This window comes from Gopherus evgoodei, chromosome 2, assembly GCF_007399415.2.
Source record: "Gopherus evgoodei ecotype Sinaloan lineage chromosome 2, rGopEvg1_v1.p, whole genome shotgun sequence".
Classification (NCBI taxonomy): domain Eukaryota; kingdom Metazoa; phylum Chordata; order Testudines; family Testudinidae; genus Gopherus; species Gopherus evgoodei.
Window position 1 is genome coordinate 100,544,021 of NC_044323.1, and position 19,108 is coordinate 100,563,128.

A 19,108-nucleotide genomic window follows, 5' to 3' on the forward strand; every position below is an offset into this window, starting at 1 on the left:
AAAGAGGAACCAAATGAAGCTTGTATGGAAAAATTTAGTTCTAGCATTTCCCCATCTCTTGAGTATTTGACTTCACAACTTTATTCATATTAAACACCTTAAGAGAATGTTACAGTGTGCAAACTACTCCATCTGGGTACACAGCCAAACAGCTGCAGTACCTTTGTTCCTGTACTTGACAGTCAGGAGCAATGTGAAATTAACAAGACATTGATCAGTTTCACCATATGCTTTTCAGAAGCCTTTATGTTGCTGCAGGGGTACAATAGTGGACCTCTATTCCCATCAGAGTACTGAGGAAGATTAGAGGAAGGGGAGACAGAAAGCTTTCTTCCAAAAGCCAGCAAGGTAGGCTTCAGATTTCCAAAGGCACCTTAACTTAGAAGGCTATCTGTTGTATCAATCTCTGGCTAGTTGGTGTCTTTAGAAATTTGATTTAGATTTAGTTCTTTGACAAGTAGCTCTCTAGCAAATTTTTCATGCCATCATTTAAGTCTAGAAAGTATGCAAAATTATAAAAATTATTTTGTCCTTTAAAAAAAAGAATATAACTAAAAATCTTAAGGCAACATTATGTTTATGCAAAGTTAAGAACAAAGTCAGTATTTTAAATCCCCTTTATGATCCTGTGAGATACTCTGCCTGCTTTTGAACTCAGTTCAATAATCATTAAATAAGGAAATTACATTCGTGGGAGTGGCTCTGGTCTATGCCACTCAATAGTCTAGTCACTGGAGGCGACTGAAAACCAAGGTCTCTGGCTCCACAGAAACAGAGGAGTGTCACCAACCCACACAGAGTGTGTCACCCTCATGAAAAATGCACACAAGATACCAAGTTTCCAGCCAATGTATTTGAGACTAAAATAAATATTTACATTTATTTTAAAAGATTCAGATACATTTTTATAAATACTATTTTCCTGTCTTAATCCTCCTATTATAAATTATGGCAAATTTTTAAATCAAGTATTGAGAGTAGATTTCTTCTGAATCCTTTCTGAGACAAACTGGATTAGAATGCAATAATCAATTCATTGATTCAGACAGGAAATTAACATAAATTTCCCTTTGATTAAGAAGGCAATTCAAACTAACAAGTCAAAATCTGATATTCAAATCATAACTCTGAAGGTGAAATTTGACCCTTTTCTTCCAAAGAACTGAAAAATTGATGCATGACCCTTACAACAATTTTTTGTTTCAGCATTTGTTAAAACTGTAAATACTATCAAAAGCTCTGATCCTGTATGTATGTGGGTGTAGTTCATGCAAGTATGGTGTCCCACTGACTTCAGTGTGACTTTGCCTGTGTGCATTGTTTTGTAGGACTGGAGCCAGTCATCTGTTTTCCATTTTTGCTTGCAGGATTACCTTCATAAGAGAGGTGTAGAAGGAACACTAAGACACATGGGACTGGAAATAGTTTCAAAAAGACGACAAATGGAAGACATAGTTATGGCTAAAAGTACTAATTGTATAAAAACTCCCTTTTAAAAATTTCAGATTTTCTGTTATTTTTTGCCCCTTCATAAAAAGTCATCCCTCTCCCAAAACACAGAAGATTTGTCAATTAAATTCACTTTCTGTTTATGGCAAGCCCATCTCAATTTGATGAGTAGGAAGACATTTTCCCTGTCATCAGATCATTTCACATCAAAAAGTCAACCTACCTACAGAAGCTAAACTAGTTTAAGTTTGCTGACATTAGGGTTTTGCACCAGTTTAAGAACAGATTTAAAAATTTTATTAAAGCTAATGTTAAAATTATGTAATTCACAAGTTGAGAAAAGAGTGTCTGTATATCTGGGTATAGTGCTTTAATTATCTACAAATATAAAGTTTGTTTTTAAAATCATAAGATACTGCTGCTTATGCACTATATGTATCTCAAATTTGGTGAGTAAATTTAAGAATACAGTTTAGAACAGAGGGGGGCGAACTACGGCCTGCAGGCCACATCCAGCCCACGGGACCGCCCTGCCTGGCCCCAAGCTCCTGGCCCAGGAGGCTCGCCTCTAGTCCCTCCCCTGCTGTCTCCTCTCCCTCTCAGCGTCAGCTCGCTCGGCCAGTGCAATGCCAGCCCCCTCCCCTAACCAGCCCTTCATATAATTTACGAAACCTGATGAAGCCCTCAGGCCAAAAAGTTTGACTGCCCCTGGTTTAGATATTAGCATCCAAATATTCGGGTACATCACTCACGAAAAGTTATACAGAGAGTTGGTTGTGAAAAGCACATACATCAATGAATGAAAACTGTCCCTCAGTAATTGAGAATTTAGGATAGGTTGTCCATTTAGAAAATACAATCCATGAGGAAAAGTATTTCAGTTACTTTCCCCAGTTTAAACTACATCTATTTTCAAACTACTTAGTTAAACCAGTGAAACTTTTCTAGTTTAAGTGAGGCCTATGCAAACTAATCTGTTCACTATTTTCATGCATGTTCTTTTATGAAGTGAGGGCCTGATCCAGCTGCTATTTAAGGTAACCAATTTTTTTCCATTGACTTTAGTGGCAGCTAGATGAGACCCCAAGTTCCCATGAGACAAGGCCTGATTAAAGGATGGTAATGTGTGACCTAAGCATTTTCTGCTGCAAAAAGGACTTAAATTTTGTGCATGTTAGGATCTTAACTAAGTAGCATTTTATTGATTTCTTCCCAGTGAGCATCTGATAGGAGTAATAATCAGTAATTCCTAGAAAGGTGCTAGGTCTTCATATGAAAAAAGAACAGTGGCTAACATGATCTGCCAGCCAATTTTTCACCAGTAAAACGAAAATGTGCTGACAACTTTGTAACTAGAATTACCACAACACGTTAACCAACCTCCCTGGTCCCACGCAATGAGCTCACAGAAGTCATGATGTGTACAGGCTGTATCCTTCGTTGTTTCCATTCTTGATTTAAGATTTCTGTCCTTTCCAGTATCTTCTGACGATTAGAATTAAACATACTCTAAGAATGAAAGAAAATTGTGAATGTTGCAAGCAAAATAAGAAAGGATAAAAAATTCATTTAATAACCTCTTCAAGTACTATCAGGTCTATTTTATTAACAAAGCATACATCTTTGAAAACACTAACTGCACTTAAGCAGCACCATGATAATACATAAAATGAACATAAATTTTATTAGAAAAATAATTTTCAGCATTTCTACCTGTTTTGAAAAGTATTTTTCCCTCTTAAATATTTAAATATAGAATTATGGAACAGTTATTTTTTTTCTTTAAATTAGCCATGTTCACTGGCAAAAAGAGGGATCCTGTATTTCCATGATTAAACAATACAAATCACAGATAAACATATTTCATAGTTTTCAGGTGCACTGATTTATATATAAAGTCACAAAAATCCTTGACATTAATGCATATGATATAAAAGGCAAACAGACTTAAGGATCCTACTGTCACTTTTATTGTAAAGATTACAATTTTTACACTCAGCTTATATTACCAACACTATGCTTCATGATCTAATGCTTCCATTCTCAATAACTCAATTTTAAGTTACTCAGGCTTGATCTCAGCCATGATATGACTTTATTTTTCTTAAAGGTGAGAAAGTACAGTCAGTCATCTCTGATTTATGGGAAAGTGGAAATAAAAAGGGACAACTATCTCTACTGTTTTCCCCCTACATTAAAGGAATTAAACAAAAATGGGGTTGAAGGGGCATGGAGGAAGAGCACTGAATTGACTCGATATTGTCTGTGGAGAGGTACTGAGACTAACTATTCTTCCTCCTACATGCACGTCATTTCTGAATGTTTGGAGACCTAGGGTTTCATGATGATGCTGCAGGACAGGGAGGATATTGCCACTCTCCACAAAGTCAACTCCCCTAAAAACTGCAAGGATTTTTCAAGCATGAATGAATACTGACTTTGGCTGTACACTCTGACTGAATTACATGTATAAACAAACGTATTGTGTAAATGCCTGCCTACAAATTCATAATTCTAATTAGACAAACTACTGCGTGCCAAAAATTGTATTAATGTTAATTGAGATGTGCAACACCTTTTATTTTTTAAAAAATGAGTATTTATCTCTTCTCCTTCAGAAAAATCATATTTTCCAACAAATATATACATAAAATATATTTTGTTAAGTGCAAGAATTCTAATTTATATTTCAGAAGAAAATCCATCCCAATGTCTACCATATAAGAGTTTCATGAAGGAGGTACAGGTGACATACCTTAACTTCATCTGCCCGACGGAACCTCTTGAGCTGCCTCAGTCGCATGTATTCCGATTTTACACGCTTCCGCCAACAAATTGGTCCCTTTTCAGATTTCTTTCCTGTCTGACCCATGATTATCCTGTAATCAACAATATCATGTTAAAATTCACTGACCTAGCCACTATAGATAGGATAGTGTCTTATAGATCATTTTACAGTGACTGAGCAGATAGATGGACAATGGGTTAAAGAAAAATCAGACATTTATAGAAAACAGTTAACCTTCCAAGACTTGATCCTGTAAGGTGCTGAACAGTCTGGTCCTAATCCAGCAAAGCAGTTAAACATGTTCTTAATTTTAAGCATGGGAGCAATTGCACTGGAAGTCAACGGGATTACTCATGTGCTTACAGTTAAGCACATGCTTAACTGCCACCCTGCTCAGCACCTTGGAGGATCAAGCCCTTACTCAGGAAGCCAATGGAAAAGTTCGGATGCTGAGAAACGCTTCACACTATGAAGTAACTAAAGTACCGGGAAGTTAAACTTTCTAGTTATAGTTCGTATTTGAGTCTCAAACTGGAAGTCACATTACTGTGAATCTCATCAGGGATATGGGGAACCAGAATAAGCTATTTCAATTAGTTACTATTCAGCAGTACCATTGCAAAATGTTTTAACAATAAACACACTATTGTGTAAACAAGTATTATGGAGGTAAGAGTTTAAAACTGAATAAATTCACAAGATAGACAAAAAAAATTCTCCAACCATAGTAAAGTAAGCTATTTACATACACTTCGTTCTAAATACAGGAAAGGACACGCATATCATTTATTTACAAGTTTTTTCACACAAATATTAACAACCAGACAACGAAAAAAAATCTGAGATTCATGTGTGCTTTGTATTAAAAACAATCTACACATTTTGCCAATATACCTATGTAATAGTCTCATAACAATGCCAAATACTTTAAATAGCTGTCAACATTTAAAGTACATTGCACTTCCTGGCTGCCAACAATGCTAGAACTCCTAAAACAAAGCCATTCCCTCAAGACTTACCTACACTAAAGAAATGAATGACTACAGCCAACTGTATTTTATCTGAACTTTAATCTGCAACAGTGCATCATATTCACAATAACCACACTGGCTAGCAGAGCTGAAAAAAATCCAGTGGATCAGCAAAAGTAGGAAGCTCTTAGCCAAGTGTCATCAACTTTTGCAGAATCATTTCTCGCTTTTGTGGTTGTGAAGATAATCTCCTAAATGTAAACTAAAGGCCAGGTCTACACTAAAAAGTTAGGCTGACCCAGCTATGTCACTCAGAGATGGGAAATATCAATCAGCATCGGCAACATCTGATCAACGGAAGAATTTGTTCAGTGACCTAGATACTGCCTGTCCGGAAGGTAGAATAACTACAGTGACAGGCGATCCCGTTGCTTTAATTAGCATCTACATTGAAGCGCTAAAGTGTTTTTAGTGAGGACATAGCCTGAGTAACCAATGCAGAACTGTCTTTCTTAATCTAGAGCCAAATGGTTTTAGTGCCTATGCCGTTTGTCAGAACTTTGCCACACTTTCTGAAACAGTACTGAAAACAATTGTGTCCAGGTTACACTAATAAAGTTTTCAGGAGACAAAGAACTGATTTTAGCAACTGTTTGGTTTCCCAGTATAGACAGAACATGAAAAGTTCAGAGGGACTTTTGGACAATCTTATAAGTAACAACTATAAAGCTGAAGTCTAATAAATCTTAGAATGACTTCTCCTTCATTTATATTTAGATTAGTCATATATAAAAGTCTCAAGAAATCTGAAATACTTGTTTACACAAAAATCTATTATGTTTATTATGACATCAATTATTATGCAGGGTATGGAGAAGGAAATATATTAATCTGAAATGTTGTAGGATGTGTTAAACAAAAATGGATGCTTGGGTACGTTGTTGGAGAAAGACCAAAAAACACACACTGATAACTATTTTTTTTCGTAGGAGTCCAATGATCCCAGAGTGTCCAGCTCTCTAAATGAACTCTCCAGTCTAGACTGGAGACATCTATACTGACTATAATTGACTGTCAGAAGATTGAAGAAAGCTACTTTCATTTCATTGTGACAGTGAGTCCACCACAGCTGGGATTTCCTTTTGAAATATACTGTTTGAGTTGGGTTTACAATTCTTTGCCAACCAGTATTGTAAAGACCTCATTCTTCAACAGGAATAAGACTTTATGCACCATGACAGAAATCAGAACCCCTTATCAGAGTGAGAAAAATGATCATCTGCTATAGAGAATGATGTAGAATGGTGATGGCTGACCATATGTTTACAAATCTTTTCTCTAAAAGGAATGGTCTGCTTAAGTTTTGAGTCCAACACACCTCCTATAAACAGAAACTATTGGCTGGATGTTACAATGTCTTTTCTCAGTTTATTCTGACATTATTTATATGTCGTAGTCTCTCAGAGAGAGCATATCTGGGATACAGCTGTCTTTTCTGAATGGAGTTTTTAATCAGAAAATTGTCTAAATTAATTAGGCAAGACAAAAATCCCTTGTCTCCTTCAATGTGCCACAACTACCGGAAGGCATTTCATAAAAATTTTTGGGGTGGTAGAAAGACCAAAAAGGAGGACTTTATATTAGACGTGATTTCCTTACACTACAAAATGTGATGGGATGAGATACAGAAATAAGAGAAATAATATCTTATGGACACCATATGGAATCAAAAACTATTTATAAATGAATTGAGCTTCCTAATGTTCAATAGGGACCTCCGTCTTTTTTTAGAATTAGAAAATACCTTGAATAAAAACATTTCCCTCTGAAACTGCTCAGCATTTCCTTTGTAGCATACTTGCTTGTAAAAAGAGAGGGAACTCTATTTTCAACATGATCTCATGAAAAGGAGGAGGAGGGATTCAGAACGGTCACAAACTGAAGTGCATTATCCATCGTGTACTCTCTCTAAAAATTACCCATCCAAAGTTATTGATTGCTGGTTGCCCTAAAAATGGCACAGGTTATCTGCAGTTGGGGTAGGAAAAGCTAAGGTGGGACCTGTTAAACACCTCTCTGTCCTCGTGTCAAAACTGAGGTTGTATTTGTGGTTTATTGGCTTCCACCAATGGAGTTTGGGGGTGGATGTGTACAGAATATAGAAAAGCCTTTCTGAAGGAAAGATAAAGTTTTTCTTTCTTTTGACATAGCTTGTGCTGAGGCAGGTGAAGATCAGATGGACTCTCTCATTCAGCAAAAATCAGAGAGGAAGTATAGTTCTGTTTCTAGAGAATGCACCCCAGGGGGTCATATATGGGGTGAGAAGTCTCCTCAATAGACAAAGGAAATCCCAGCATCACTGCCATCCTGTCAATTAGCTTGTGAAAGAAAACTGCATCCTCTGAGCAGAAAAATAAGTTGTAATTCCCCCCACGGTAACATCTGAGGCTGTCTAATTCTCCAATTCATTATCTGTTTCATAACTTTGTTCAGCTATCCTCAGTTGTTCTTTCTTTAAAAGAGCATCCAGTAAGACAGTAGGCACTGGTTTTCTGACCAATAGACTAATCCAGAAACTGGATCGAATTCTTGCAGTCTCTCTCAAATCCTAGGTGGGAAAGATTCTTTATATAAAAAGGATACTCAAGCTCTCTATGTTGTCCAGGGAAGGGCCAGTATGGCCATCTCACCCACGGAGGAACTTGCCACTCCAGCCAGAAGTCCATATTTGGATCCATGCAATAGAATTTAGGATAAGGATCTTTCATACACTTCTGTCGAAGTGTATTTCTCCTTATGACATGGGATTAGTTCAGATTCAAAGTCCAGTTACAGATTCAAACTTGTTTACGATCCCAACTGTAGAGGCTTATCAGTGATCCCACCTGCAGGACTGAAAATGGTGAAAGTACTTATTCAGAAATCCTGAAAGGGTCGTGGGTGGAGGAAAGGGTAGAGAAATTCATATGTCTTTTACTCTTTCTTTTTGTCAGTGGTGGAGTATCAAGCATACATGACCGGAGTCATGGTTGTTACTCTGAATAAACGTTTATCCGATGCTGCCAGACCTGACACATGATGGTGTAGAGCCACGTGGTAGATTTGTGCAATCCCTGTAACAAACCGTTGGCAAGCCAGTTTGGAACCAGTACTCAGCTCCCTCTTTCTGTATCTGAGAATCTGTCTCCTTGTGCTTAGTCTTCAGTTTGGGAGTTCTAGAATCCAAATGGTCAGATCTGAAAGTACACAGAACATTTCTTGGTGCTTGTAACAGAATCCTTTCTCCTCACTGGATTCTTAGCCGCACAGGCAGACATGGTTCTGAAGAATTTCTCTCTCATGGACTGGCTCTGGATACAGAGACCGACAGTTGTGAGGGGTCTTCTGCTTTTAGGTTTTGGATCTGGTAATGTTGGATCCTGTCTCATAACTTTTGTAGAGCATGGAACTGAAGCTGCAGAAATTTTTGTGGCTTCTTGTCTCCTGAGGCATTAGGGACTGAAGCCAGTTTGTGGAATCTCTTAGATACTAGTGAAGTATCAGTTCTGGCAGCTGCCAATGCTTCCTGCACTAGTATAGCCTGCAGTTTCTTCTGTCACAGCATCCTTGCTTATAATAAAAACAGAATATCTTGAACACCCTGACAGAGACTATCATGTTCCTAGACATAAGTATGCATACTGGATGTCAAAAACACTAATGGATACTACATCTGTTAAATCCCAACCTCTTAATATTCAGATCTGTTATCTCAAAACTGAAGGATTGAATCTAATACTTCATTAAATATATATGTAAATGTAAAAAACTTAATGCTATTTAAAAATAACCATATACACAAATCAGCAAAGAGTCCTGTGGCACCTTATAGACTAACAGACGTATTGGAGCATGAGCTTTCATGGGTGAATACCCACTTCATCGGTATTCACCCACAAAAGCTCATGCTCCAATACGTCTGTTAGTCTATAAGGTAACACACAGGATTCTTCGCTGCTTTTACAGATCCAGATTAACACGGCTACCCCTCTGACACTATATACACAAACTATCCTAAAAGCCTATGCTAAAACTATTCAGAAGGCACTGAAATAGGAGGGCCTGAAGTTTGTTTCTGAACTGACAGCTGGTTACGATAGGAAGGAACTGAGACAGCTGGAGTACCTTGTCCCTTTTATAACCTCACCCTAATAATGTTCAGGAATGGTGAGAGAAGTGGGGGAGGGTAAACACACCAATGGGCACTGCTAGTTAGAGTTCCATTGTGTAAGCTGAATCTGGTCAGTGCATCCTGTTAATTGAAGTATACAGGGGACATGCAAAGAACAACTGGATTTACATCCATGACTACAAAATTGAAAGGCTAGTGCATTAAAGGGACAAGTTGTCACAACCACTCAATTTTAAATATAAAATTAGAAATCATTTCAGGGCCTGACTACAGAAATTGCAGTGGTTTAATTAAAGGCAAGAGATTAAACAGACTTACTTAAAACTTCTACAACTTTGCGTGTCTACACTTACTTTGGTTTAAACCAGGCTTACAGGCGCATACACACACAAAGCTGTAGAAGTTTACTTAAGGTGTGGCATTAAAAAGATTTTAGTTATACTGATGCAACCCTTGCAACCACTGGCCAATTCCTGTGGTTTTACAATCATGTTTGTTTTCCTATCTTTCTCACTTCTATTCCTGTGTGAAACACCTACACAGACGGGAAACTAATTAAGGGCCCAATCCTGGAAACATACAAGTAGCTTTACTCAGACAGCAAAATTACATATGTAAAATGTGCCTCGACTGATTATATAGGGAGACAAAAAGTGATTTGTAGATTGCTATCAAATACACAAGTAAAAACAATCAACAAAAAAATACTCACTTATAGTAATTTTATTTTTAATTACAATCAGTAAAAACATTCAAATACAAGTGATTTTTAAACTGAATTCATCTTTCTAACACTGTCACCCTCTACTAATTTTAAAATGGCAAGTGTTGAACATGTGATTTGTGTACTTTTGTTTCAAACCTTGCCCTAATTTGTCACAAGTTTTGCTCAATGTTTCATAATGTAGTTAAGATAACCTCCCTACATGCTAAAGTGAGCTAGAGACCAATTACTATTAATTTTAAGCAGGGCTCTATTTACTTACAGCAGCCAAGGATGTAAATTAGAACTAATTTTCATAGCCAGTTAATACATCTGTTACGAGTAGCACGCTGACATGTGATACATGTTCCAGTCACAATGTGAGGCAAGTGAACGCAGAAAATCAGCTCAATTTCATGCCATTTTGCTACTGAAAGCAAAAAAAAAAAAAAAGACAGCCTTGTTTAAAAATCTTCTCCTATTTTTCTCAGCAACCATGGAAGCATTCATCAAAGACGCACAAGCATATGGGAAACTATCACGGCTAAACCGGTTGGAGAGGTTGCTTGATTTAAAGAAGACTGAGTGTCTCTTGAATATCAATCCAATTAAAGATGATCTATAAAAACACTCTAAAAGTGGCAAAAAGGGGGGCTGGGAATCTCCCATCAGAATAACTAATAAAGACAAATTAAACCCTTGCCCAAGAGTACAAAATGGGGCATTGTTGCAATATTTTAAGACAAATATTAGACACTTATATGAACATTACTACATTTTCAGTTATGTAAATATCATGCATGCAACAAAACATACTCATGCACAATAAACTGCTTCTGATCCACACTTCTAATGCATTGTACAGAAAAGGTTGTCCATAGGATGTCACAAAATTTCTTAAACAGCACTGGTGTAGTAATAGCTTTATTATCCCAACCAATATTTTTAATTCTTTAACTCTCACTGTATGTCTACACTACCCACTGGATCATCAGGCAGTGATCAATCCAGTGGGGGTCGATTTATCGTGTCTAGTCTAGATGCGATAAATCAATCCCTGTGCATTCTCCCATGGACTCCTGTACTCCACCGCCACTAGAGGTGCAGGAGGAGTTGACGGGGGAGCAGCAGCAGTCGACTCACTGCGGTGAAAACACTACAGTAAGTTGATCTAAGTACGCCAACTTCAGCTACATTATTCACGTAGTTAAAGATGCATAACTTAGATCGATCTCCTCCTCCGACCGCTCCCCAGTGTAGACCAGGCCTCAGTTTTCCAAAGAGAAGTTGTAAATGAGAAATACTGTAGCCTGAAACATCTACAGAACATTTGTCTTTTCAGTAGATGTTATCTTGTCTTCCCTGCATTTAGCCCATAAAAAAAAAATCCTTGTTTTGAACCAAGTTCAGTCATTAAAATATTTGTACATAGTTCTTATTCCTATCTATACATGGTTTTCACTGAAATATGGAGGGCAGAATTGGATCCTTTGGATTTTCACTTGAAAAACTACAAACTTAAGTTTTTGATAAGCATAAAAAAAAGTTGATACCGTGCTTCCCAAAACGTCTGTGTTAAAAAATAGGCTCAGTAAGAGTACCAAAATTTATTTTTTTAGCTAAGAAAAGAAAACCTTTTAAAAGTCAGTCTTCCAATAAAAATAACCTTAAAGTATCTTCCCCTTCTTTTATATTTTATATTTTGCAACAATATTTATACTTTACAAAGACTGTAGTTTACAATTTCTAAAATAGACTATTTTGCTCCTGTATACTACTTAAAATCTAATTATCACCAAGAACAGTTCGCCAACGATGGATAACTAGTATTTGCATAAGTCAAACCCTGTTTAAAAATATCTTCCACAAAAAGTTGCTGAGTTTTCAGCACAACTATTTTTATTTTGCACACTGAATTTAAAAGAGGACACACATTCTCAGACTATTCCTCTGTGGCTACATATATAGTCATTGGGACAGAGACCGAGAGCGCAAGCATGATTGCAGTACAGAGGTTAGGGCACTGCCCCCACCACACACACACGGTCCAGTCCTACTGCTCTAATCACTCTATTTATCCACACTAGAATAGCTTCAACGAGAATGAGGGAGCTATACATCAGCATCTCTCATAGCTCAGTGGTTAGAGCACTTTACTGAAAGGTGGGAGAGCCCTGTTCAATTTATCTCCCAGCACTGGCAGAGGGGAGGGAATTGAATCTGGGTCTCCCACATGCCATATCAGTGCTTTAACCACTGGGCTAAAAGTTGTAAGATGGGCACCATGACCCCACTTCCTGCATTCCTCCCCCACAAATTCTGAATAGGGCCTGATCTAGTCAGCAGCCTCTGATCACATCTACAGCGCTGGGCTCTGCACGACAACCAATTACCTATCTTTTCTTGGTTTGTGTATCACTCTGGAGCCTAGGAAGGAGACAGGCATCTGGGCCTAAACAGCTACAGTTCTACTGGCATAGCACAACATTATTTGTATTATTTAAAAACTTGATTTTTTTATTTTAAAGAAAACAAAATTGCAGCTCTCTTTCATCTTTATCTGCATGTTGTAGCACATCCTATTTCCATAGGGAAAAAAGCCTCTCCAAGGTCAGCCAACCTGTGTATTTCAGACACCAAACCAGACTGCCTCCAAAAATCCCTAGTTCTGATATATAAAACACAGAAGAAGATTAATATACTTTATACTTATACACTTCATCATTAACACAGACACATCAAAGCAAATTCAATCCTAGTTGACACAAACACACACAAAAAAGGTGGGAATAAATACGTAATAATTTTTCACTAGTCTATACTATGTAAGATGACAAGAACAATTTTCTATAGAAGACCTTGGTTTACAATAAAGTTTTTTTAAAAAATCTCCTTTCACCATCAAATTAAAATCTACCCACAGACCTGATGATTTAAAAAAACACTATAACATTGTAGGTACTAAAAATCTGGAACATTTAGAAAATGCAGATTTACAATTAAAAGCTCTTGCCTCCAATTCTGCCTGTAAAGTAACCAATTTTTCTCAAGTATCAGGAGGTAGCCGTGTTAGTCTGTATCCACAAAAACAACAAAGAGTCCGGTGGCATCTTAAAGACTAACATTTATTTGGGCATAAGCTTTTGTAGGTAAAAAAAAAATCTGAAGTAGTGAAGGTTTTTTTACCCACAAAAGCTTATGCCCCAAAAAATCTGTTAGTCTCCACTGGACTCCTTGTTGCAATTTTTCTCATCATAGCTTGACAATTTCACTTGAGAATGTTTCTTACTCGTAGTTATTAGTAGCCTCAGCCCTCTCAGTCACATTCTCCCTACCCCTAAAGTCTCCTACTCCAAGTGGACCACTCTTCACTGATGCCAGGGAACAACCACTCACAGTTTAAAGTTTAACAGTTGATAATAATGCTCTGATGAGACACCTGCAATAAGGTAGGTGGAAGCATGACATGGACTCTCAGCCAGGGAGCTAAGGAGGTTCAACAGTCACGTGAGCTGTCACCTTTGACAGTTTACACCTTGAATCATCAGCCAAAGTATGGATATAAGGACATATTAAATAGACCAACAGCGAGTAGCTTGGATGCAGCTGGTGCTACGTAGTGAGTGAAGGACACTAATTGGGTGCGCTAGTGCACAACACACAAGCCTTCACTGTCTGGAAACTGCTCTACGCCAAATTTCTGAGACCTCAACTCTATCTCTGCCTGACCACCCAAATCCTAAACGCACACAGAGTATTAGCAGTGAATAGGATAAATCTTCTTGGCTGCAGACGTCTTGGATAAAAATTTGTCAAACACTGACTACAAACTGAAAAATACAGTTCACTGAACCCCAAATAATAGGCTCTGATTCTGTGTAAGATCATGGAACCACAAAGCCTGAGAGTTAGGATTTCTATAAGGTAAAAGTCTGATGAGTTATTATTAGATTATTTATAAAGGATCAATTACAAGACTATGTACACTAAAACTGAGTGACTGGAAAAGATTCTAATAAGATGTCTTGGCCTCACTCAGGATAAATACATTCATATCATAACAGAAGATTAACCACTGGAGTACTTATAGATAAGGCTCACAGAAGTAATGGATTCTGTGACTTTCTGATCTCTCTGTGGCCTCTTTAGCAGCCGGTGTGCCTGGCCCAGGGCTGCTGAGCAGCTGGGGTGGCCCCTGAGCCAGGTGCACCCACTGCTGGGGCAGTCTCAGGCCTGGTCTACACTATGTGTTTATACCGATTTTAGCAGAGTTAAACAGATTTAACGCTGCACCCGTCCACACAACGAGGCCCTTTATATAGATATAAAGGGCTCTTTAAACCGGTTTCTGTACTCCTCCCCAACGAGAGGAGTAGCGCTGAAATCGGTATTACCATATCGGATTAGGGTTAGTGAGGCCGCAAATCGATGGTATTGGCCTCCGGGCGGTATTCCACAGTGCACCATCGTGACCACTCTGGACAGCAATCTAAACTTGGATGCACTGGCCAGGTAGACAGGAAAAGCCCCGCAAACTTTTAAATTTCATTTCCTGTTTGGCCAGCGTGGACAGCTCACCAGCACAGGTGACCACACAGAGCTCATCAGCACAGGCAACAATGCAGTCTCCTGAGAATCAAAAAAGAGCTCCAACATGGACCGCACGGGAGGTACTGGATCTGATCGCTATATGGGGAGAGGATTCTGTGCTAACAGAACTCCGTTCCAAAAGACGGAAATTTTTTCAAATGTTTTTTCATTTCAAGGCTATGATGGAGAAAGGCTACACCAGGTACTCAGTGCAGTGCAGAGTGAAAGTTAAGGAGCTCAGACAAGCCTACCAGAAAACCAAAGCAGCAAACAGAAGGTCCGGAGCAGGGCCAAAAACATGCCACTTCTACGCTGAGCTGCATGCAATTCTAGGGGGGTCCGTCACCACTACCCCAGGAGCTTTTTCTCACCCAGACAGAATTACCCTCCCAAGTCAGTAGCCCAGATAATGAAGCCACGGAAGCAACCTCTGGTGAGTGTACCTTTGTAAATATAAAACATGGTTTAAAAGCAAGCGTTTTTTAATGATTGATTTGCCCTGAGGACTTGGGATGCAATCGCGGCCAGTACAGTTATTGGAAAACTTTGTTAACATGTCTGGGGATGGAGCGGAAATCCTCCAGGGACATCTTCATGAAGCTCTCCTGGAGGTACTCCAAAAGCTTTTGCAGAAGGTTTCTGGGAAAGGCAGCCTTATTCCGTCCACCATGATAGGACACTTGACCACGCCATGCATGTAGCAAGTAATCTGCTATCATTGCATGACAAAGCCTAGCTGCGTATGGTCCCGGTGATTGCTGGCATTCAAGCAACATTTGCTCTTTATCTCGCTGTGTTATCCTCAGGAGAGTGATATCATTCATGGTAACCTGGTTGAAATTCAGGAATTTAATTAAGGGGACGGAGATGGCCATTTCTACTGGGCTGTTTGCCTGTTGCTTAAAAGAAATCCTTCCTTGCAGGTAGCCAAGCGGGGGGTGGGGGAGGGTGGGGAAATGGCGCTGAGCTTTTTTGCGTTTGGCTAGCAGGGATCTTACCTGCTACCAGCCACGCGGGGGGGGAGGGGGGGGGAGGTGATTCGCAGTGATCTTCCATGATACCAGGCATGCAGTTGGGGGGGAGGGTAAAGTGATCATCCCAGAGAATTGGATGGGGGGGTGGTTTCTGCTGCTGCATGTTAACAGGAAATAAGCATCACTGAACGGGATTTGTTTGGTATTTGGGAAAGGAGGGCACTGTGTATATGAAGGCTGCAGAAGCCGAAAGACAATGGCTTACCATAGCCGCATGCGAGCTGAATTCTGATGCCCAGACCTGCGTCTGTGAGATCTCTAACACCAGAGCCGCAGGCACTCAATATTAAGATGTAAAATGTGACCTTGTAGTGAAATCACATGTGCTATGTAAGGTGAATAGTGTTGTTCACTGTGAAAGAGTATAACCATTGTTCTGTAAAATGTATCCTTTTAAATACTTCTCTCCCTTTTTTACCTCCCTCATGCAGCTGCAAATTTTTCAAGCCTCCCTACTCCATCCCAAAGGCTCTCTCAGATAAGGCAGAGGAAAAAAAAAAAGACGCAAGACGAAATGTTCTCGGAAATCATGGAAGTAACTCGCAATGAAAGAGCTCATCTGAATTAGTGGAAGGACGTGGTATCAAATTACAGGAAAGATGCCAGTGAACGTGAGGACAGGAGGGACCAACATGAGGAGAGGAGAGACACTCATAATGAGAGGTGGCGGCAGGAAGATCAGAGGTGGCAGGATGCAACGTTGGGACTGCTGCGTGATCAAACTGACATCCTCCGAAGTCTGGTGGAGCTTCAGGAACAGCAGCAGGGTCACAAAGTGCCGCTGCAGTCCCTGTGTAACCACCTTCACCACGCACTATGTTCCATATCTTCCTCACCCAGACGTGTAAGAACGCGTGGGGGAAGGCTTCGTGCACCTGCCCACTCCACCCCCGTGGACAGCCCAACCAAAAGGCTGTCATTACTTTGAAATGTTTTTAGTGGTCTTTTCCTTCCCTCCTATCCTCCTCCCAAACCACAACCAGGATACATTGTCAGTTCTCTCCCTCTTTTTATAATGATTTTTTAATAAAGAATACATGATTTTTAAACGATATAGTGACTTTATTTCCTCAAGCAAGCTGTAATCGAAGGGAGAGGGTGGGTTACTTACAAGGAATGAGTCAATTGGGGGAGGAGGTCATCAAAGGGAAACACACACAACAGTCACACCGTACCCTGGCCCGTGATGAAACTCGTTTTCAAAGCTTCTCTGATGCGCACCGCTTCCCAATGTTCTCTTCTAATCGCCCTGGTGTCTGGCTGCGCGTAATCAGCGGCCAGGTGATTTGCCTCGGCCTCCCACCCTGCCATAAAGGTCTCCCCTTTACTCTCATAGAGATTGTGGAGCACACAGCAAGCAGCAATAACAATAGGGACATTGGTTTGGCTGAGGTCTGAGCGAGTCAGTAATGTGCGCCAGCGCGCTTTAAAAAGGCCAAATGCACATTCTACCACCATTCTGCACTTGCTCAGCCTGTAGTTGAACAGCTCCTGACTAGTGTCCAGGCTGCCTGTGTATGGCTTCATGAGCCATGGCATCAAGGGATAGGCTGGGTCACCCAGGATAACGACAGGCACTTCAACATCCCCAACTGTTATTTTCCGGTCTGGGAAGTAATACCCTTGCTGCAGCCGTTTAAACAGAGTAGTGTTCCTGAAGACACGAGCGTCATGAACCCTTCCTGGCCACCCGCGTGGATGTTGGTGAAACGTTCCTTGTGATCCACCAGTGCTTGCAGCACCATGGAAAAGTACCCCTTGCGGTTTATGTACTAGGTGCCCTGGTGCTCCGATGCCAAGATAGGGATATGGGTACCATCTGTCGCCCCCTACACAGTTAGGGAATCCCATTGCAGCAAAGCCATCCACTATGACCTGCACGTTTCCCAGAGTCACAACCTTTCGTAGCAGCAGCTTAATGACTGCTTTGGCTACTTGCATAACAGCAGCCCCCACAGTAGATTTTCCCACTCCAAATTGATTCCCGACTGACCGGTAGCTGTCTGGCGTTGCAAGCTTCCAGAGGGCTATTGCCACTCGTTTTCTCAACTGTGAGGGCGGCTCTCATCTTGGTATTATGGCGTTTCAGGGCAGGGGAAAGCAAGTCACAAAGTTCCATGAAAGTGCTCTTACACATGCGCAAGTTTCGTCCCAAACCTGCAAAACTATGCAGTCCCACCAGTCTGTGCTTGTTTCCCGGGCCCAAAATCGGCGTTCAATGGCTAGAACCTGCCCCATTACCAGCAGGATCTCCAAAGTGCAGGGGCCCGCGGTTTGAGAGAATTCAGTGTCCATGTCCTCATCACTCTCGTCACTGCACTGCAGTAGCCGCCTCCTCCTCGCCTGGCTTTGCAGGTCCTAGTTCAGCATAGACTGCACAAGAATGCGCGAGGTTTTTACAACATCCACGATTGCAGTCTTGATCTGAGCAAGGTCCATGCTTGCTGTGCTATGGCGTTTGCACAGTTCACCCAGGAAAAAAGGCGCAAAACGGTTGTCTGCTGCTTTCACGGAGGGAGGGGTGAGGCTGTACCCAGAACCACCCGTGACAACGTTTTTTGCCCCATCAGGCACTGGGCTCTCAACCCAGAATTCCAAGGGGCAGAGGAGACTGTGGGAACTATGGGATAGCTACGGAATAGCTACCCACAGTGCAACGCTCCGGAAATCGACGCTAGCCTCAGACCATGGACGCACACCGCCGAATTAATGTGCTTAGTGTGGCCGCATGCACTCAACTTTATACAATCTGTTTTACAAAACTGGTTTATGTAAAATCGGAATAATCCCATAGTGTAGACATACCCTCAGACTCCCCCCACCCCATATTCCCCAAACAGAAGGAGTTTGGGTATGAGTGGAGCTCAAGACTGGGCACGGTGCTTACCTGGGGGTGGGGCAGCTCCCCAGAAAGATGACAGAAACTCTTCTCTTTCTGCTCCTAGCTCCATGTGTTACCTTCACCTGCAGGTACTGCCCTCACAGCTCCCATTGGCCGCAATTCCCAACCAATGGCAGCTGCAGAACCGGGGTTTGGGGCGGAGTGGAGGCAGCACATGGAGCTGGGGTCGCTGCTTCCCAGGTAGAGATCCTGTCCCAACCACCCCGCCCCACCCCGGGCCACAACTCCCCGCCAGGAGCGCCCGTAGCAGGACCTCCCAGGCCACACCCTCCTCCCCAGCACCCACACACACCCCCAGCACCCATAGAACCCCCTCTCGCGTCCAGGCTGCTCCCCAAGTTTTAGTCAAGGGTATATAGTAGAAGTCATGGACAGGTCATGGGCCGTGAATTTTTGTTTACTGCCCGTGACCTGTCCATGACTTTTACCAAATATACTTGTGATTAAAACGTAGCCTTACTTATAGATGCTTACTGGATTCAGCATCACAAAATGCACTC

General features: G+C 40.7%; 1 protein-coding gene across 5 annotated transcripts in view; it reads right to left on the minus strand.

Moving 5' to 3' along the window:
• EZH2 (enhancer of zeste 2 polycomb repressive complex 2 subunit) overlaps nucleotides 1–19,108 on the minus strand; it is an 84,608-nt gene that overhangs the window by 41,027 nt on the left and 24,473 nt on the right. For 3 of the 5 annotated variants that reach the window (XM_030551439.1, XM_030551437.1, XM_030551440.1), the window contains 2 exons: nucleotides 4,205–4,328; nucleotides 2,830–2,958 (listed from right to left, as the gene is read on the minus strand). The exons of 1 other annotated variant lie outside the window; for it this stretch is intronic. In XM_030551439.1, the coding sequence (XP_030407299.1) occupies nucleotides 2,830–2,958; nucleotides 4,205–4,321 (246 nt within the window). In that variant the 5' untranslated portion in view covers nucleotides 4,322–4,328. The remainder of the gene's footprint in view (nucleotides 1–2,829; nucleotides 2,959–4,204; nucleotides 4,329–19,108) is intronic. One more of the 5 variants, XM_030551438.1, reaches the window with a different exon arrangement.